Source organism: Carya illinoinensis, chromosome 7 (genome assembly GCF_018687715.1).
Source record: "Carya illinoinensis cultivar Pawnee chromosome 7, C.illinoinensisPawnee_v1, whole genome shotgun sequence".
In the NCBI taxonomy this organism is placed as follows: Eukaryota; Viridiplantae; Streptophyta; class Magnoliopsida; order Fagales; family Juglandaceae; genus Carya; species Carya illinoinensis.
The window spans coordinates 42043374-42063156 of NC_056758.1; the positions used below are offsets into that span (position 1 = coordinate 42043374).

The 19783-nt window shown below is 36.3% G+C and overlaps 3 protein-coding genes and 1 non-coding gene across 12 annotated transcripts; 3 read left to right on the forward strand and 1 right to left on the reverse strand.

Moving 5' to 3' along the window:
- The first annotated feature begins 3679 nt into the window (after window positions 1-3679).
- On the forward strand, window positions 3680-7323 carry LOC122317086 (putative RNA methyltransferase At5g10620). 4 transcript variants are annotated; one of them, XR_006244374.1, is made up of 9 exons: window positions 3680-3842; window positions 3946-3986; window positions 4112-4254; window positions 4421-4487; window positions 5146-5223; window positions 5906-6051; window positions 6207-6370; window positions 6567-6641; window positions 7052-7120. XR_006244374.1 is itself a non-coding variant. In XM_043133998.1 (8 exons), exons 1-7 carry the CDS (start codon window positions 3788-3790, stop codon window positions 6604-6606), a joined length of 570 nt encoding a protein of 189 aa, XP_042989932.1. In that variant the 5' UTR covers window positions 3680-3787; the 3' UTR covers window positions 6607-6641; window positions 7052-7323. The 4 variants fall into 4 exon arrangements, 2 of the variants coding, with proteins under 2 accessions (XP_042989932.1, XP_042989931.1); XR_006244373.1 differs by having other exon boundaries at window positions 6207-6641; window positions 7052-7130; XM_043133998.1 differs by lacking the exon at window positions 6207-6370 and having other exon boundaries at window positions 7052-7323.
- Window positions 7324-7697: 374 nt separating this feature from the next.
- On the forward strand, window positions 7698-13548 carry LOC122317083 (cryptochrome DASH, chloroplastic/mitochondrial-like). 5 transcript variants are annotated; one of them, XM_043133991.1, is made up of 13 exons: window positions 7701-8426; window positions 8533-8672; window positions 8774-8986; window positions 9097-9222; window positions 9360-9434; window positions 9890-10006; window positions 10093-10139; window positions 10821-10861; window positions 11089-11212; window positions 11864-11933; window positions 12026-12149; window positions 12588-12637; window positions 12884-13548. In XM_043133991.1, exons 1-13 carry the CDS (start codon window positions 8009-8011, stop codon window positions 13103-13105), a joined length of 1767 nt encoding a protein of 588 aa, XP_042989925.1. In that variant the 5' UTR covers window positions 7701-8008; the 3' UTR covers window positions 13106-13548. The 5 variants fall into 5 exon arrangements, with proteins under 5 accessions (XP_042989928.1, XP_042989925.1, XP_042989924.1 ...); XM_043133990.1 differs by having other exon boundaries at window positions 7706-8426; window positions 10785-10861; XM_043133993.1 differs by having other exon boundaries at window positions 7716-8426; window positions 11089-11164.
- On the reverse strand, window positions 13187-13383 carry LOC122317649. The gene has a single exon (XR_006244572.1). It is a non-coding gene; the product is annotated as a U2 spliceosomal RNA (small nuclear RNA).
- A 674-nt stretch (window positions 13549-14222) lies between the features above and the next one.
- Window positions 14223-19582, forward strand: LOC122317084 (pentatricopeptide repeat-containing protein At5g24830). Of its 2 annotated transcripts, XM_043133995.1 has the most exons (6): window positions 14223-14798; window positions 14918-15069; window positions 15427-15624; window positions 16732-18328; window positions 18497-18753; window positions 19116-19582. In XM_043133995.1, the coding sequence occupies exons 1-4, from the start codon at window positions 14793-14795 to the stop codon at window positions 18152-18154; spliced, it is 1779 nt and encodes a 592-aa protein (XP_042989929.1). In that variant the 5' UTR covers window positions 14223-14792; the 3' UTR covers window positions 18155-18328; window positions 18497-18753; window positions 19116-19582. The 2 variants fall into 2 exon arrangements, with proteins under 2 accessions (XP_042989929.1, XP_042989930.1); XM_043133996.1 differs by lacking the exon at window positions 18497-18753.
- The last annotated feature ends 201 nt before the right edge of the window (window positions 19583-19783 follow it).

The window sequence follows — 19783 nt, forward strand, 5'->3', positions numbered from 1 at the left end:
TTCGGGGGGAATGGTAGTTGTGACTACCACAGTGAGATTTGATTACAAATCTCAGCAAGTTAACAAAAAAACTTCCACACATGCTAATGATGCATGGATGACAGTAAAAGCATAAATGCATAATCAAATTCATAAGTAATTAAATCATAATTTAGCGTACAACATAACATAATTGACATAACTTAAATTGAAACATGAACTGAAATTGACTTGACATGAACTTGATCTGAAACTTGACTTAGTATGAACTTACTCTGAAACTTGAATTAACATGAACATGATATGAAGCTTAACTTGTCATGAATTTGTTCTGAAACTTGACTTAACATGAACGTGATTTGAAACTTGACTTATCATGAACTTGTTCTGAAACTTGACTTAACATGAAAAATACATACTCCACAGTTGTTGTGTCCCCATGTATTCTACACAAACTTGACTTAACATGAAAAATACATACTCCACAGTTGTTGTGGCCCCATGTATTCTATGGAAACTTATTCTTTAACTGCTTAAATACATACTCCACAGTTGTTGTGGCCCCATGTATTCTACGTGTCACAATTGCTGTGTCTCACGTAGTGTATGCATCACAATTACTGTGACCTTATACATAAGTAATCAAGATGAAACGTGACCGGAATACGAAAGGACTGAAGCCCTGACGTAACATAACGTGACTTGAACATAACTTGAAATACATGACCAACTTGAGATAGAAACATTTCGTAACATGACATAACATATAATAGACAACATATTTAACATGACATACTTGTAATGTACAGTAATACATGACAGAATATATTATGTAACAGATAAAAATTGATGACAGAATAAATTCTATATAATAGACAATTACGTGATAACTTGGCATGGCATGACATATATGATAACATACATACATACACTATAGTTCCTTTACTTAGTACACATACACAGTAGACTGCTAGTAAGTTAAAAGCTAACTTACCTTGATTTCCGTATTTCTTATAAAATTTCAAGTGCGATCACGAGGAACTGTAATTAGTGATTCTAAAAGTTAGAACTAAATCACTCATAATTTGAAATATGGAAAATACTAACTTAAAGAGTAAAATTTTCATTTTAATCTCTACATGTGGGAAAATGACCGTTTTACCCATGACTTAAGGATTTTGCATACCAACTTCAAAAGTTTCCAAAATTTACATTCCTCATATAAATTTTGTCCTAAACTTAAATATCAACTCAGAAAAATTTAAAACAAAACATAACTATGAAAAACACACTATGGCCGAAACATCCATAGGCCATTTCCCTTATTTTTGTTGCAATTCCTTCCAACTTCAAAACTCATGCTTAAACCAAAATTTTGCAACAAATATCTTCCAATCCTAAGTTCAAAACCATACTTAAAACATCCATTTAGAAAAAGCTAATAATTAACACCAAATATTTTTTTGTAAAAAGATCCAAACACTTGAATCACAAGTTTTGACCTTAAATCAAAACATCTCCAAGAATTTCAAAAATCAAATCTTACTTCTAACATATTCATAATATCATCCTAACATCAACCATGCTTTAAATCATCAAACTAAAGTCACCAAAATCACAAAATAACATTTGGAGTTTTTGGTTTTACACTTAGTCCAAAAACATAAACTTTTTCCTCAACTAGTTTTGATAAATCTCTTGATCTATGACTTATAAATATATGATCTTCAAACCAAACCATCACATAGTTTAAAAAGATGTCCTAAAACATATATAAGCTTCTAATTCAAGATCACATGGTTAGAAATTAACCAAAACATAAATTTAGCCAAGAATATCCAAACTTTGGCTTATCTGAATATCTCTTTGTATAAAATTTCATATTTTTGAAACTAACATCAAATATCTTCAAAATAATAATATAACATGTATATAAGATGCTTAGGATCCTCCAATAAAATTATTAAAGTCATTAGAATAGGTTTAGACCACCAAAGAGTTAAAATTTCTCAAAACAGAAACTGTTTTTCTTTTTCCAGTTTCTAAGTTTCTAAATCTAAGAAAATATTTCATCAAAACCTTTAATCATGCAAAAATCCTCAACCAATAGTCATATATACATGTTAACAATACTCCATAAAAATTTCGGACCAATATCTATCCATTAGCTTGATCAAAAACTCCAAACTATAACATATTCTCCAGTTTATCTCCCAGAATGACCTTTCTATAGTTTATATAATATTTGACTAACCAAATGATCTTCAAATGGGGTAAATAATATGTCTATGTAAACTAGACTAAAAAAGGAACAACTTATATGAATGAGGTTTTATGATAAAATACTTACAAAAGCTTCGAAATGGGTGTGCAAAAGAACTCTTAAAAGCTGTCCGAGAGAAAATATTTGATATTCTTTTAAAGGAACGTGTAAATGAAGATAAATTTGTAGTTGATGACTGTAGCTACTTATGGACGAGATAAGGAAGATGATAAGGCTGGAGTTGAGAGTTGAGTGTAGTTTTCTCCTACCCAAAATATCTATAAAAGATTATCTCATAATATTCTATCCAATAATATCTACAAAAGATCAACTTAAGATATTTTTATCTAATAATATCTATAAAAATCAACTCAAAATATTTTTACCCAATAATATTCACAAAAATTACCTCAAGATATTTCTTTTTATCCAATAATATCTACAGTTTTGAACAGACGTTTTGTCCGAAAATATGAAAAAAAGTTATTGGGCCATAAGACTTTAAATAACCCTCCGAGTCTAATGGCACAAACCATAATACATTTTGACACTTCTAACTATCTCCAATAATCAAAAACACACTTCTGATACTATAGTAAATAATAACACTAACTACGTAGTTAGACAAAAACCTATACAATTAATAGATTCGTGAAAAATTATGGGGTTTTCACGAGGTTTCTAAAGTTAATAGAAATTTCACAATTGAATTTCTAGCGGGCTGTTACATACTCTCTCTGGCTTAGCACCATCCTTTTATGAAAGAGGTTTGCTACGGATCACCCACTGTTCATGATTGATCCGTAGCACACCTTACGTGTAAAATATATATATATATATATATTTTAAACACAAAGCCGACGTTGTTTATCCATCCTCCTATCCGATTCCCTCTCTCAACTCACCCAACCCTGCCGTGCGTCACTTGCAGTGCCACCGACCACCTCACCAGCTCTCCCTCACACCGGCAACCCTCCAATCAACTTCGACCGTCCACAGCAGCCCCCACACGCAGCCCCCCTCTCCTCTCCAGAAATGGATCTTACATGAATTTAGCCACCATGCCGTCGCCGTACGCCAGCCTAGCCACCACCACCGAGCCCCACCTCCCAGCAACCCCCACCGTCAAATCCAATTCACGGCAACCCTCTCCTCTATCTCCATCGCATCTCACAACTCAAAATAGATCTCTCAATCGCATCTCTCATTTGGCCTAGATGGACACCAGGTGAGAGTGGGGGAGAGGATGCCAACGCCAGGTGGTGGGGGCAGGGGCAGGGGGTTTGGGCGACACACGGGGGTAGAGAGAGAGAAAAAAAAATACTTAGTTTTGTTATGGGGTATTTTTGATCATTTTACTCTATGACACCTAAACTGTAGAGGGCTGATGCCAATACTTTCTCTTTATGAAAAATGTAAATATTAATATAAGGCCAAAAACAAAAGAAAGAGAACAGGAAATGACACCAGATAGCATCGCGGTCCGGATTTGGCATCATCCATCGTATTTTCTCGCTGCTCCTTTAGGGCCTCGGCTTCTCTCGAATGGCTATCTCATTCTGTACCAGTCTTCATACAAAGGGCGCAACTCCTCTTCCAGGTTCCTACTCTCTCCACCTCACTCGATAAGCTATGAGTTTGCGCATAAGTTTCACTTCACCAATACCGCATTTCCCACTCATATTCGATCTTAAAAACTTCAGGACCTGGACCAAGACAATGCAAATACACGGGTCAATCAGTGGTAAACTATATCTACCCACTCTATCTAAAAATCAAAATCTGCTATTTTTATTGTGATTGAGGTTGGAATTTGAATTTACTTTTGGGTTTTTAATTCACAATTTTTTTTACCAATAATTTTGGCAGCGAGCTCTTCCAATTCGGATATTAACGGTAGGGAAAAAGCGTTCCCGTGGAGTACAATTCGTAGTCGATGAATATATTGGGAAACTTCAGAACTATTGCAGTGTTGATGATGTTCTGATACGGTCCAATCCAAGAAATGCTCAGTATGTCTTTTTTATTCTGATCGTTCTTTGTTTTTCCATTTTTATTTTTTAAGCGAGTTTTAGACTTGCTTTAAAAGCTTCCTTATGAATTGTATTCAGCGTTTCACTATTGGGTATGCATGATGATCAAAGTAGTATTTCAGAGAATCGATGCCTTGTATTGTAGTGATTCGAGGGCTCAGGTTGACGATGAAGACGCGGCTATCATGAACCTTATCAGGCCTGACGATTGGGTACTGTCTTGAGCAAGATATGGTTAGATCACCACTGTACTGTTTTACTGAATTTCTGTTATTTGGTGGTTACATGTAATTTCTCATGAGCAAGATTTTGCTTGACTAGTAGGCCTTTAGAGCTTGCTGTTATATTTTTCCCAACCTGAATGAAGTGAACTGAATTCATTTGAAGCCATATTACCTTGTTTTGCCCTTTTTTCTAAATTCATATTTTTCGTTGCATTTATATTATTTATCATAGAATTCTTTAGCACCATTGTTTCGATCCTTTAAGCTTGTAATGTTGTTCATGGATTTAAATCCTTTTCAATTCTATGTTTGAATTGGATGGTCCCATTCGGATAGAGTTAGAATGTAGATTCTACTCTACCAGAGGTCCCACATAAGTAGCATTATACACTGTAGGGCTTACATGTTGTGTCTATCTCCTTCTGAATTGGAACATCTAATTTGGACAGAGAATTGGAGAAGAACTTTATTCATTCTTGATTGTTCCAAATTTTCTGCTATAAGTTCATTCTAGGAAAACAGAATTGTAACTCAAAAGCTCTGGAAAAGGAAGTAGCATTACTTTTTTGTATGGGAATTGTAAAAAGCTGTTCTCATGGATTGCAGCTTCCTCTCATATCTCCATTCTATAATCTTACACTTTCAGGTTGTGATGCTGGATGAAAATGGACAAGACATTGGGTCTGAGCAGATGGCAGAGCTAGTTGGTGATGCTGGGAATACAGTATGAGCTCCCCCAACTTTGATAGCTTTCTGAAATGGTCCTCCCTTTTTTGCTATAAATCTTCAATTCCCTCTCTATGAAAGTTGAGCTTGCTTGGTGGCATGATGAAGTAAAAGCAGAATGTGATGTATATCAACAAAACATGGACTTGTACTATCCAATCAGTAAACACGCTATCTTGTTTGCTTTTGATTGATCCAATATATCAACAGAACATGTACTTCTACTTCTCTTTAAGAAGACATGTCAAATACGTATTTACTGTCTAACCTTTAAAATGAAGCACAGCTGAATTTTTTCCAAGATGCAATGCCTCTGAATTACAGATTTTAAGCAGGACATAATAGACTATTGAGTGGTCGTTATTCCTTGGAGACATTCTCTCATTCTTGAGCTGGTGAAAAAGGCCAAAAAAAAAGTAGTGGTGCTTCTACTTGTGGCCATTTCAATAATCCTTTTCAAAATCTGAGCAGTCCATGGCTCTTTTCTTCTCCTATTGTTGCTCTGATATTACATATATATGTATTGATGCATTCCAAAACATGATGCTTTGACTCGTACTCTAGCACCTAAACAACAAATTTGATTTCCAACTTGTATGTGTAACTTGAACTAGGCATTTATATGATTTTTCAGTTGATAACACATGGCTTCTCTTCTTTTTCCTTTTTTGTTTTTGTAGGGCGCTTCTAGATTATCGTTTTGTATAGGTGGACCTTATGGTCATGGACAACAATTGCGTGAGCGAGCTAACTTATCAATCAGGTTGTCTACATTAGTCTTAAATCATCAGATTGCATTGCTTGTGTTAATGGAACAGCTGTATCGGTAAGAATATTTTGTCCTTCATTTTCATTCGAAATTCTACATCATATAGTCCTGATTTCTGAAGTGTATTCTTCTACGTTTTTCTAAAATACATGTATGTAATAAATTTAACACACTGATATAAATTTAAAAGGCTTATCTCCATGAATTCACAGAATCACACTGAACATGTTGTTACTTGGCAAGTTACTGAGGTCGGTTAAATGGCAGAGTGCTTGCTTCAAAATAAGATGATTGTCTACACCACAAATACGCAATTGTATAGGTTTTAAAGTTACCATTCTTTCGAAATGCAGCTTGTAGCAATTTGGAAGGCTTGGTGAGTTTTTGAATCTCCTATTTGATGGCCATGGCCGTATCTTAGGCTGCAACATTGTTGGCTATCACTATTATTTCCATCACTAATCAAAACCAAAAACAATAACCACCCTAGAAACATTAATATGCGAGGCTCTTGAGAACATGTTCTGCTATTAATTCAGTAGAATAACACATGCTTTATTGCCTAATTTTAGGTCATGGACTATTCTGAAAGGACAGAAATACCATCATTAGCTATTCTTTCACGTGATCTAAATCATTAGTGACAGGTACCATTGTGATAGACACCATCTCTTCTATTGTTCCTTTTGTTATTATTATTTAATATATGCTTCGGCATGATGATTAAAGTTCTATGTCCACCTTTATTAGTTAAAATTTGCATCTTTAATTTCTGTTTGACTGGGTAAGCCATGAACTGAATCTGTGGATTTTGGTAGTTGCTCACTGCATAATATTTGCAAGGCCTACAGTATCAAAAGATCTTTCTTCTTCTTGGTTGGAAAAGAATATATCTTTAATTTTGACACAGCTTGTTTTGAAGAAACCTAACTGGATGTCCATCTTGTTTTGCTTCTCAGTTTTTCTTCGTTTCTACTTTCTTGTATACTTCCTGTGTTTTGGTATTGTGTCACTCTCTGATTTCTAACAAAGTTGGTTGTTAAATGGGTGCAACCAGAGTATGTAATGTGGTGTGGGATCTGAGCCGAGGATGGTTGTGGGTTTTGGACGCATTCAGTTGTTCATGAAGATTAGACGTCAGGCGCTGCATCTGATAAATATTCAGTTGCCCCCTTCACCCTGCTGCAAATGCCGTATATGCATGCTATGAGATTACTGAAACTGTCACTGGGCGTGTTGTCCTATACTACTAGTTTTGTGGGCAACGCTATGCCATAGACATAGATAGCTCCCAATTTTTGTATTCCATTATAAAGATGGATTTCCGTACATTTGCTAGTCACCATCCCATTCCCCTCCACACACACACACACACGCACGCACACACACAACCCCCCGCTTGATAAGCGATATTTATTAGGAAAATCTCATGAAAGCTCAGAGTTTCTTTAGAAATGAAAACCTTCATAATCTCTTGAAAATGAAGTTAAGAGGGTTGCCTGATGAATCAGAACCAGAACGGAGGTAAAATGTTTTGTACGTGCTGATCGCTACCCCTTTCGTAGTCTGTGCAAAAGATGAGATGGTTCAATGGTAATATAAATCCAGGACATGCATGTTCAGATCATGTAAATGAACTTTTAGAAAAAGTGCTCAACATTGAAAAATTGATATTTTAGTGGGGTTTTTTTTTTTTAAAAAAAATGGTTTACACGAGACTTACGTATTCCGGATTTGCACAAATAATTCGTTTCGAAAATATTTGTCACCTCTACGACAGTCGTCGATTACAGAAATACGCACTCGTATACTCTAAACGGAAACCAGAACCGTGTGGCCTTCCTTCATACACAGTTTAAGGAGTTCCCCGTCCATGTATTACATCACCTCTCCATAGGCTACCATTGAGCCACGTCATACAAACCCCCTTGAACACGTGCCAGTTTGTCAACTGCTAATCTCTCTCTCTCTCTCTCTCTCTACAAAATCCAATCTTAAACATACGTATGTATACATGGCAACTGTCTGTTCCTCAGTTTCATCTCTTTCCCTGACAAAACTTTTCCCGTCGAGACCAAGTTTGTTACTCAAGAACTCAAATCAGCTCGCTAATCTCTTCCAGACCATGAATTCTATCTCGAAACCTGAATCGAGATCGTCGGCTTCTGCAACAATCCAACAGGTTCCGGGACTAGACTCCGACGATATGGACCGCATTGCCGACCAAGCCTTTCAAATGTACTCTTCATCGTCTTCGAGAATCGGCCTAGGAGGGGGGACCGCCATAGTTTGGTTCAGGAACGATCTGAGAGTGTTGGATAACGAGGCTTTGTATGAGGCATGGGTTTCGTCCCAGATGGTATTACCGGTGTATTGCGTCGATCCTCGGCTTTTCGGCACCACGTACTACTTCGGATTCCCTAAAACCGGCGGTATGTTTCTTAGTTATTGGTGTTAAAATTTATGGATGTTATTGCACACGCCTTTAAAACTTAAGTCATCCCATATATATAACTTGGAAGAATGATTGCTTGGCAGCGTTGAGAGCACAATTTCTTATTGAATGTTTGGCTGACCTGAAAAAGAATTTGATAAAGCGAGGCCTTAATTTGCTTGTTCAACACGGTAAACCCGAGGAAATTCTCCCTTCTCTCGCCAAAGCTTATGGAGCTCACACAGTTAAGTGATTCCCACCATACCTATCTGTTTAGTTAGTGTAACTCGCTATTCTGAGTTATTATTGAAGGTGGAATGTGTGTGTCTAATCTGTTCTAGTCAGGTGTATGCCCAAAAAGAGACCTGCAGTGAGGAGTTGAACATCGAAAGATTGGTCAGCAAAGGTCTGCAACGAGTGATGCCAGAACCATCTTCGGAGTCGAGTAATGCTCACAATCCGAAGTTACAGCTTATTTGGGGCACTACTATGTACCACATTGATGACCTTCCTTACGATGCCGGCAGTTTACCGGATGTTTATACTCAGTTTCGCAAGGCATGAAGATTCTTAATATTAGTTTTGAGATCATCACATGACATCATGCCGAGTGGGAAGCTTTTTCTATGTGCTAGCTATATTTGTTGACTTAATAAAACTCTTTGCAGTCTGTTGAAGCTAAATGCACTATCCGGGGATGTATCAAAACTCCAGCATCTCTTGGGCCGCCACCAAGTGTCAGCGAATGGGGATATGTTCCTTCAATCGATCAGCTTGGCTTCCAGTCACAAAATGTGGGCTTCTTCACACTGGCATATAGACTCTACAGATGTAGATCAAGTTTCACTCTGATAAGAAATTTGAGATACATACTTCCATCATAATCTAACAATTCCTAACTTCTAGTGCATATCTTTTCCTCTTAATACAGGTTAACAGAGGAATGAAGTTTGTTGGTGGTGAAAGTGCTGCACTGGGCAGGGTAAACGAGTATTTCTGGAAAAAGGTAAGGGAAAATCTCTCAGAATCGTCCCTCTGTCTCTGCTTGTTTTTTACAGCAAGGTTGTTGGCTATACACTGCAACAGGAATGAAACTATGAGATCTTAGATGCGTTACTACAGACAAAATAAATAAATCTTGAAGTATGGTGACATTAGAGTTGTTGGCTTCAGATTTATTGTCTCATCTGGTTCTAACTTTCCTTTTATGACCTGAGTTGCGATGGTGGGTTTGTGCATTTGGTAGTAAAAGATTTTGAAGGGATGCAATTCCTTGGGATGAGATGCAGAGATTATCAGTTTCAAAATAAACCATGTAGTTACAAAGATTTGATTTTTGATGGAGCTACTTTAACCATAGACTTAAGAGTAGAAAATATATGATGCTTAAAGGTATAATAAATTAATTATAGCACCAATTAAGTGGTTATGTAAATTATACATACTTTCCTGCTTTTGTAGGACTTGCTAAAGATATACAAAGAGACCCGGAATGGGATGTTAGGACCGGACTATTCAACAAAACTTTCTCCATGGCTTGCTTCAGGAAGCCTCTCTCCTCGCTTCATACATGCAGAGGTTGAAAATTTTGTAAATTTTTGCTTTTTGTGTACTCCTAGATATAAAATATTTTGAAGGGCTGAGACCGATTTATATTTTTATAGGTGAAGAGATATGAAAAGGAAAGGCAAGCCAATAATTCCACATACTGGTATATTCTTTTTTCTCAAGATAAATCTATTGGCAGTGTTTTGATTTTATCTCTATTTTTTTTTTCTATTGAATTCATGATTTCCTAAGTTGCGGGTGAATGAGCCAAATATAGATGAAGAATATTAAGGTTCTTTTCTTATGTTGTATGGGGACTGATTTTGATTTACTTATGTGGATGCACCAATGTTTGAGCAAACCCCAGGACAGGTTTACATCACAATATTTCGTCCCAAAAGTTCTTTACATGACCCTTTCCTTTATTATTGTCTAACAAAAAGTCACATTTGGATGAGGAGGTAAAAAATATAATTTGCAATGAGATGAATTCATCATAACTTCTTTCCTCTACCAACATTACCCAATTTTCTTTTCACTTTCTATATTTTATTTCCATTTCGTATTCTTACTTTTTCCCATAGTGGCTCTCCTCCCTCCACTATCTCTCTATTCTTCTACACACCCCAGCACACACATGCCTATTTCTCTAATCAATTGTTGGTGCCTAGAGAAATATTAGTTTGTAGCATTATTTATGGAAGTACTGTATTGGAAATTCTTAATTACAAACAATCTTTGAGCTGATTTGAGCTTTATCAGATGTTTTATTCCCTTTATTTCCCTGAATCAATATTTAACACAACAGGGTTTTGTTCGAATTGATATGGAGAGATTACTTCAGGTTTCTATCAGTCAAATACGGGAATTCCCTCTTCCATATAGGTAAAGATTTGACATATTAAATTCACCTGGGGTTTTATCAGTTTTTAGATCATCAAAATTCAAACCTGATGTGTTATAATCGATCTGTTTCTGGATAACATATAACATAATGAAGTGCATGAGAGTTAGTGACTGAGACTTTTAATACATTAATTTAAGCATTACACTGGAGTTTTTTCAGGTTACATTTTTTTAATATGTAGTCTCATGAAGTTCTCTTTTCTAAGGTGGTCCAAGAAAAGTGGAGCGCAGATGGAGCCAAGACAAGAATCTGTTTGAGTCCTGGAGAAACGGCCGTACTGGGTACATTGTTATTTCAACAAATGTCTCAGTTGCCATCTTGTTTTATAGGTGCATGCAGGGATGGAAACTAGATTTTTATTTTGTTTGGAGTGAGGAATCTACATAAATATATAAGCACAGAGTGAGTTGAACAGAGTGAGTTGAAGTGCCAACCTGTTTGTCAATAACCAATGAGGGAAATAAATCAACTGTAGGGGTACTAGTTCCTACAAATATATACTATAGAGAAGTTTTAAATATTTTTGCCCCAAAATGCAAAGCGTAGTTCTGCCCCTGGGTGCAGGGTCACATGGAAATGAATGGATATGGTTTTGATATCTGCAGCATTAGTAGTGATCCTGCTTCATTGTTGTTTACTGACCGAAAAGTTGGATTTTATTGATACTATTGTTACACGGTATTTATAAATATTTGATGATGACTCTGTGTTCGTGATTTTATCACCTGTACTGTGGATTCTCTTTTTCATTTTGATTATAGGTGTTACTTCAGCCCTTTATTATCCGAATGGAACCATCGATTTAGACCTTTTTTCTTTAGTCAACCTTTTTCTTTCTTTCTTTCTTCTGTTTCCCAGTACATGAAACTGGCTGATCAAATGCCCTGTGAACCAAAATATGTATTGAAATTACTTTTCCAGAAGTCAATTAAGATTGTCCTGCTACATGATTTACATAATAGAGGTTGCTGAACTTCCAGGTACCCTCTCATTGATGCAAACATGAAAGAACTATCAACCACTGGATTTATGTCAAACCGAGGACGGCAGGTAAGTCTCAAGAATGGCTAAAGACTGCTTGTCAAATCACAATATTAATTAAGACTATACTAAATTACCAACAAGCAATGCTATTTCTACAGATAGTTTGCTCCTTTCTTGTTCGAGATATGGGTATTGACTGGCGTATGGGAGCTGAGTGGTTTGAGACGTGCCTATTGGATTTTGACCCATGTTCCAATTACGGGAACTGGACATATGGCGCAGGTAAATTTCGTCTTCATAGATCTTGACAAGAAAGTTGGGTAAAAAGTGTTGGAAGATATAATATTTTTTCGGGAAAGTATTATATTGTTCGATTGTAAACCGATGGAAACCTTTATCTGTTTACTATACTTCGAAGGAGACAGAAGTCAATAAGAAACTAAACAACCTTATTCTTCCTCGTATCACCACCAACGTATTACCCACACAACATAGCTAATATAGCAGACATGCATTAGCCACAAAAATTTTGAAATTCAAAAATAAAACTATAATCTCCAATAGATGCCTGCGACATTGGCAATGGTACGATGGTAGTGTTAGTAACATTACTCTTGTACTGGTGAATGTAATATCAAAATTGCAATAATCTTCATTATTTGTTCCCGAAGTAAAGGAGACCTTTTACGCCATTCCTCATTCTTTGTTCTTCTTGTTTAGGAGTTGGGAACGATCCTAGAGAAGATCGTTACTTCAGCATCCCAAAGCAAGTAGGTGAAAATATTCTATTTGATATTCTTGTTTGTGTTCAATGGTAAGCGAAAAGATGTGTAAAAGACCTGAATTGCAATTACTCTGCTAATCAGCAACATCATCTTCCAACTCCATTTTGATTTCTATTGAAAGCAAGTGGAATCAGTGAGGCAGAGAAACATTGGTCCTGGAAAAAAAGATGACGGAAGCGATGTACTTTAATCATCATATAATTATCACCAAAGATGCTTTAAAAATTGCAGGCACAGACATATGATCCTGAAGGCGAGTATGTGGCGTACTGGTTGCCACAATTACGATCACTGCCAAAAGAAAAAAGGAACTTTCCGGGAAAATCATACAATGAGCAAGTTGTACCACTTAAGTTCAAGGGTGCTGGTGGCAAGCACCATAGTCAGGATACAGCCACTGCTGCAAGAAGAACCAATTATGGAGGGATGCGACCAAAGGGGCACGTCGGATAATAGGAGCAAGCCTTCCTCTTTTAAAATTTTGTTTTCTGTTATCTTTATCCTTCAAAAAGAACCGTTTTAAGACTGTTTTGGGTGAGGTGCGCCAGGCCCGTGCAATAGTGCAACGCATGGGCGACGCTCGAAGGCCCCAGCAGCAAGCCACCGTGGCGGGCCTTCCCCCTTGGAAAAATTAATTTAATATCGTGTGGCCCATTGGACCACGTATCAGATATTAAACTGATAAGAACAGATACTACACTTGATCTTAGCCAAAAGGCCGAGAAAGGTATGCATTGTTTGGGTGTTTGCTTCTGCCTTTATAGCCTCCCTTGTCTGTGCACCCCTTTCATTTACTCAGTGTGGGATTAACAAAACATTGGCTAAAAACGACATCTTCCCTAATATACCAGTCGGCGTCCAACGTTGTAATTTGTATCCTATATTTTGATTGGTTCCGTCTCCGTCTCCCAATTGTAGCTGTTTTGCCCTGTCTAAAGAAAAGATATGGTTGCGTGCGTGGTGAAATATTCTTAATTTTCGGAAAATTCAATTTTAAGCCTACAAAACAAAAGAAAGAAAATTAGGGGAAAATGTTATAAATAAGCAAATCTAATATATTGGTACAGATCATGTCAAGTTTTAAGCTTCATTTTTATAATTTTTAGATGAGAAATTCTATTTATAGTTCTCAGATGGGGATTGTGTAGACCTTTTTTATTAAAGAAGAAAAAACATCATTTTAAGAGAGATATTTTAGTAATTTTAAAAAATTTTAAAGATAAACTTACCTATACATATATTGCAGTCCTCAATTTGGAGATTATACATAGCATTGCTCTTTTTAGATATAGTATCTCATATATAAGCACGAAATTGCATATAAAATTACATATATAAAAATATAAATATTTTTTAAAAAAAATTCCAAGAAAAGTAAACAAAACAATATTAATTAATTATTAAGTGTTCCTTCTATAGAAGATTTCTTCTGTAGACGATTTTTGTTTTTCGTTTTTTAAAAAGCACTTCTGTAACTTTTAAATATATTGGTACAAATCATGTCAAGTTTTAAGCTTCGTTTTTATAATTTTTAGATGAGAAATTCTATTTGTAGTTTTCAAGTGAGGATTATATATGTAGACCCTTTATTAAAGAAAAAAAATATCATTTTAAGAGAAATATTTCAGTAATTTTAAAGATAAATTTGCCTATACATGTATTGCAGTCCCTAATTTAGAAACTGTATGTAATATTGCTCTTTTTAGATATAGTATCTCTTATATAAGCACGAAACTGTATATAAAATTACATATATAAAAGTATAAATATTTATAAAAAAAATTCCAAGAAAATCAAACAAAACAATATTAATTAATTATTAAGTGTTCCTTCTATAGAAGATTTATTCTGTAGACGATTTTTGTTTCGTTTTTCAAAAAGCACTCCTGTAACTTTTATCCATTGTTCCTATCTCCATCTTTTTACCACTCTTGGAATATTATAAGACTGTGTTGGGCCAAGCCCTTTGATGCCAACACTGGCCCAAGTGCTGCGAAATCCAGTGGGTCATCACTTCACCACCATATGAAAATTATGAATCCAAGGTTCAATTGCGACGCAGCCTTGGAGACCGAGCAGTAGCCGCAGTAGCAGCGGCAACAAATCGAAGACACACTCACAGAGAGAGAGAGAGCATCGAATGGCTGTGAGTTAAATTTCTACTTTATCTTCTTTTTTTGTTTTGTTTGCGAAATCGTTGCTGATTGTGATTTTACGTGTTATCGTTGTGTCGCCGATTGATTGAAATGGATGTCTGTCTCTCAGTTACTAATTGGCTGCGGAGAATCTTCGTCAGCTGCGTCCCATATTCTTCTTCTTAGATATCTGAATCGAGCCCTAGACTCCATCAAGCACGATATTACTCAGATCTTTGCCAACATTTTCTGCTCCACGATTAAATCCGATTCAAATGTCAGGTTACTCTCTTCTATCTTCTTCTTCTTCTTCACGACCTGTTTGGTTGCTGAGAAAACTGATTAGAAAGACGAAGATAAAATCTCATATTGGTTTTCGGTTAAGACCTTGTCTCTTTATGTAGATCAAGTATATGATAAGGTAACTAAATAATATCTGTTTATATATTATATATACCTATATTCTGTATGTATTAATGCATGTTTTCATTTCTTCATTTTTTCCATAATGTGATTGGATTATTTATACGAAATTCATCAACAATATGTATAGGTATTTTTTTACTGGTTTTAGTTTCTTTTCTTTTCTTTTTAATTGTGAGTGTAATTAGTTTTCTTCGATTGAACATACATGTGAAGGACTTGCGGGGATGAGGATCTGCCGCCGCCGCCTTCTTTTGAACATCTCATGGCGACTATGGATGAACGTTACCAGCTGAGAGCGCGACACTGGTATTCAAAGCAAAAGGGTTATGACGATAAAAGAGATCCATATGCAGTTTTCAATGTGTTAGATACAATGCTAAGGGATAGTTTGGAACGTTTGAAAACGATGAGGTCAGCTTTTGATAATTGTACTCTTTGAAACTGAAGGGGAAAAATTGGAGGCCCTATCAGTTTCTTTCAGCTTTCTCGAAAGAGTTTAAGATGAGTCTAGGACTGTTGCTTGCTTTCGTGTTAATTTTACACAGTACAACAATTTCTACAGAAAACCATGGAGTTTGAAATTTGTTACAATAAAATCTGATAGACTTGTACTGAATCTGTTGTAGTTTGGGTGGCACTACAGCCACCGATTTTGGGTCCCGATTTGTGTAATTCTTTTTTTTTTGCATTTTTTTAATACCTTAAACATTAAAAAAAAAATCCCAACATAATTAAAAAACACTTCCTTAATCACTAAGTAAAAATAAAATTTAAAAAAAAAAAAAAGTGTCGGGAGACTTTCTTGGGACACAAAGCATTTCCCTTTTAGTTTTCCTGCTTTCGGTGTTTTTTTTTTTTTGATAAGTCCTTTTAGTTTTCCTGCTTTCGAGAGTGTAATAGGTATTTCCTTTGTAACTTATCAAAAAAAAAAAAAAAAAAAAGGTATTTCCTCTGTATCCATCCTGTGTAGTCTGGCTGTGCCTATTCTTGGTAATCAAATTTCTTATTAATTATCAAAAAAAAAAGAAAAAAATCTGATAGACTTGAAATTCTCATCACGTGTTGTGCTACCAATCACAGGTGGAATTTTCATAAACATATGGTGATCAGTATCATCAATAATAATATGTATTGGCAGCTGAATATCCTTACTTAAATTCACAGAACTCTAATGCCACCGTCTGCAATTGAAGATATCTAGTACCTTTACAACTAAATTTGTGAAAGATGTAATTGCTTGTAGTAGTTGGGAGTACTGTTGATTATGGTTGTTGACTCTTTTTTGGGTCGGATGGATCTTAAATATGGTTACCATGTATTTTGTGGAGGACTGCTTGTCAGATGTAGCAGAATAGCACCTATTTAACTTATCAAAAAAAAAAAGATGTAGCAGAATAGCTCTGTGTGATAAGAGCCTTTGATAATTTATGTTTGAAGCGTCTGAATATTCGTAGTATTGTTGTTATATGGCACCCTGAGATTATATAATGTTTTTGTTTCTCACCTTAAACTATGCAGGCAGAGCCTATCATTGCCAGATTTAGGCTTTCAAGAATGCACTTTGGAAGTTAATTATGCTAAACATGTACATGTAATTCGGGATTTATGTTTAGTGGGTAAAGTGGGAGCAGCTCTATGGCTTCGAAGAAAAATGATACATAAATGTGTTGTTCCTGATGTATTTACACACAACTATCTTGTAAATGGACTGTGTAAGACCAGTGACCTAGAGAGGGCTGATTGGCTTATTAGGGAGATGGTAGAAATGGGTCCCTCTCCCAACCGTGCAACATACAACACTTTCATCAAGGGTTATTGTCTTAGTGATAACGTGGATAAAGCTCTCTATATTTTCTCTGTTATGGCTAATAGTGATATTAGGCCAAACAGAGTTACTTTTAACATACTCATACATGCATTGTGCAAGAAAGGTCTTTTGGAGGAAGCATGGAAGCTGCTTGGGGAGATATTAGAGGAAGAAAAGGACAAGGAATCACCAGATTTGATTACCTCGACTATACTTATGGATGCTCATTTTAAGAATGGAGAGATGGTTCAGGCTCTTAGTCTTTGGGATGAGATGGTCCGAAAAAGCATCCAAATAGACGTTGTTGCATATAATGTCCTTATCCATGGATTTTGTTTGAGTCGACAAATGAAACTTGCGTACCGATACTTCTGTGAAATGCTTAAAAGAGGCTTACTTCCAGATGTTTTTACGTACAATACACTCATAAATGGTCTTTGTAAAGATGGGAAATTTGAAGAGGCTTCCTACATCCATGGTGTCATGGCAAGACTTGGAGTTACTCCTGACCCAATTTCATACAAAATTATAATTCAAGGGCTATGCATTTATGGAAATGTTGGCAGAGCTCATAACTTTCTTGTTTGTATGTTAGAAAATTCAATAGTGCCTGAGCCTCACACATGGAACGTCATAATTGATTGTTATGGAAGACTGGGAGATCTTGGTAATGCATTCTCTATCAGAGATCAGATGTTGGCTTTTGGTGTTCTGCCCAATGTATTTACTTTTAATGCACTGGTTCATGCTCAAGTAAAAGGAGGGAACATTGCTAATGCGTATTCACTTAAAAAGAAGATGTTTCTTTGTGGTCTTTATCCTGATGTTGTTACTTATAATATGTTGATAGGAGCTGCTTGTAACTTGGGCCACATGCGTTTAGCACTTCAATTACATGATGAAATGCTGAGATGGGGATGTGAACCTGATATGATAACTTACTCTGAACTTATTAGAGGTCACTGTCTGAAAGGCAATGTGGAAGTGGCTGAAGAGCTTTTTGCCAAGATACAGAAAACAGGACTGCCAATCGATCACGTTCCGTTTCAGTTACTTATCAAGAAGTACTGCAAAATTGGGGAGTTTGACATGGCATATGACCTCTATCAAAAGTGGATAACTAGGGACCAATGAGACTGTCATCTTCACTGGGCTTGATTCATGCATAGGCATAGTGAGTCGATGGTTCTGAGAAATGGGGGCCATATTACAGTTCAACTCATAGCTTCCGTCCCTGAGAAATTGTAATGGTGGTGGGCAATATTTGCTTGTGACAGATGTCAAACTTCCATATACCCTTCCCAGGAGGTAAGTTTTTTGACTAACCTTCCATGCAATCTTTTTGGACTTCTGAAACTTCGTTGGTGTTTAGTGCCACTTTTGGGTTAGTTGTTGTGTTTCTAACCTAACCTTCACTCCCCTTGTCTTTGTTTTGGTATTTGTCATTATCATCATCATTGTCATTTGATTTAGCAGCGCGAACAATGAAAGGGCTGGCAGAAATTATTATTGGGATTGCTGGAGCGCATCTTGCTTATGGCAGAAGTTATTTGAGTAATCCATATGGTTTAAGAAAGCAAAGGTTTATCATCAACTGTAAAATCACGAATTCATGCTCAACAGCATGCTCAAGTGAGCATGCTGGCTTGGGGGGCAGAAGAAGAATGATGGCATCAGTTGGCTTGAATATATACATCAATTTTTTATTGTTGTTAGACCTCGTACTGCACATGGTAGGTGCCGCTCTGTGTCTTCGCAAGCTCCAGGAAACCTGATTATTAAACAAATGAATGAATTCTTTTTTTCTGTAGCCCAAAAAATCAAATAAAAAATTAATCTAAATCAGTTAATTTAATCTTCCTTTATGAGAATGTTACTTTGTTGATTGTGCGTTTTGGGGTGGACGATGTCCTAGGAGTTGTTGGGAGTCGAGTCCAGGTGTATCTCCCATAATTGTCTCTAGGTTTTAGTTCATTCTGACAATCTGTGTGGTTCCTGATGAGTGTTATTTTGCTTTAAAGGGAAGAATGAGTTGAATCAACATGTTCTTGCGTCGCGATATTTTTTGTTTCTGATACGGGATGGTTGTTTGCAGGAAGTTAGAGTTGGAGACACGGGAACAGCACCGAGCACGGACGCCTCATGCTTTACCAAGTTCATGCTCGTGGCTGGCATAGACCGCCATAGTTAAACTTCCCATTACAGTTCCTCTTGGGTTCCATCAAAAGCAGAGGGATATCGTTTCTCCACCGTAGCTTTGCGCCGCAGTTGAAGTTTCCAAAATTAGTAACCAAGTCCGGACTTCCAAGAAATTTTGAGGGCTGTGGATAATTTACCTTTGGATAAAGGACTAATCTTGAAAGTTGCCGTTTCTAGGCACACCAATTTGACTACACTGCTAGTTATATTTCTCAAATTTTGGCATCCCATGATCTTACTCTTAGCCATTAGCACAATTTACTTTGCTACCCCTTTTTCGATTTATGTCGTAAACCTATTTGTAATCATGCAGTAGAAAGAAAGGGAACAAGGGATATTGCCAAAATGGCTATAACTTGGTCAGTACTGTTTTGCCTCCTTGAACCAAAAAAGCTTAAAAGCCAAATCAACTCGAACAATGCAATCATTCCAGGCATTCAAACTCGTGGCTACTAAGCACCTAATTTACCTATGGTTCACGCCTTCACGATAATAGTCTGTCATTAGCCTTGAAATGTTGTAATATATCGTAGTCGGCTGCAAGTTTACGCTGGCATTTAATGA

Excerpts from the sequence above, each read along its gene's own strand:
- LOC122317083 (XM_043133990.1), top strand. The coding sequence starts at position 8,009 with ATGGCAACTGTCTGTTCCTCAGTTTCATCTCTTTCCCTGACAAAACTT. Across the intron at positions 8,427-8,532 it reads CGGATTCCCTAAAACCGGCG|CGTTGAGAGCACAATTTCTT; the intron begins GTATGTTTCTTA and ends ATTGCTTGGCAG. Across the intron at positions 8,987-9,096 it reads TTTATACTCAGTTTCGCAAG|TCTGTTGAAGCTAAATGCAC; the intron begins GCATGAAGATTC and ends AACTCTTTGCAG.
- LOC122317086 (XM_043133997.1), top strand. The coding sequence starts at position 3,788 with ATGGCTATCTCATTCTGTACCAGTCTTCATACAAAGGGCGCAACTCCT. Across the intron at positions 3,843-3,945 it reads GGGCGCAACTCCTCTTCCAG|GACCTGGACCAAGACAATGC; the intron begins GTTCCTACTCTC and ends TAAAAACTTCAG. Across the intron at positions 4,255-4,420 it reads TCCAATCCAAGAAATGCTCA|TGATTCGAGGGCTCAGGTTG; the intron begins GTATGTCTTTTT and ends CTTGTATTGTAG.
- LOC122317084 (XM_043133995.1), top strand. Across the intron at positions 15,070-15,426 it reads AAATCCGATTCAAATGTCAG|GACTTGCGGGGATGAGGATC; the intron begins GTTACTCTCTTC and ends ATACATGTGAAG. Across the intron at positions 15,625-16,731 it reads GAACGTTTGAAAACGATGAG|GCAGAGCCTATCATTGCCAG; the intron begins GTCAGCTTTTGA and ends TAAACTATGCAG.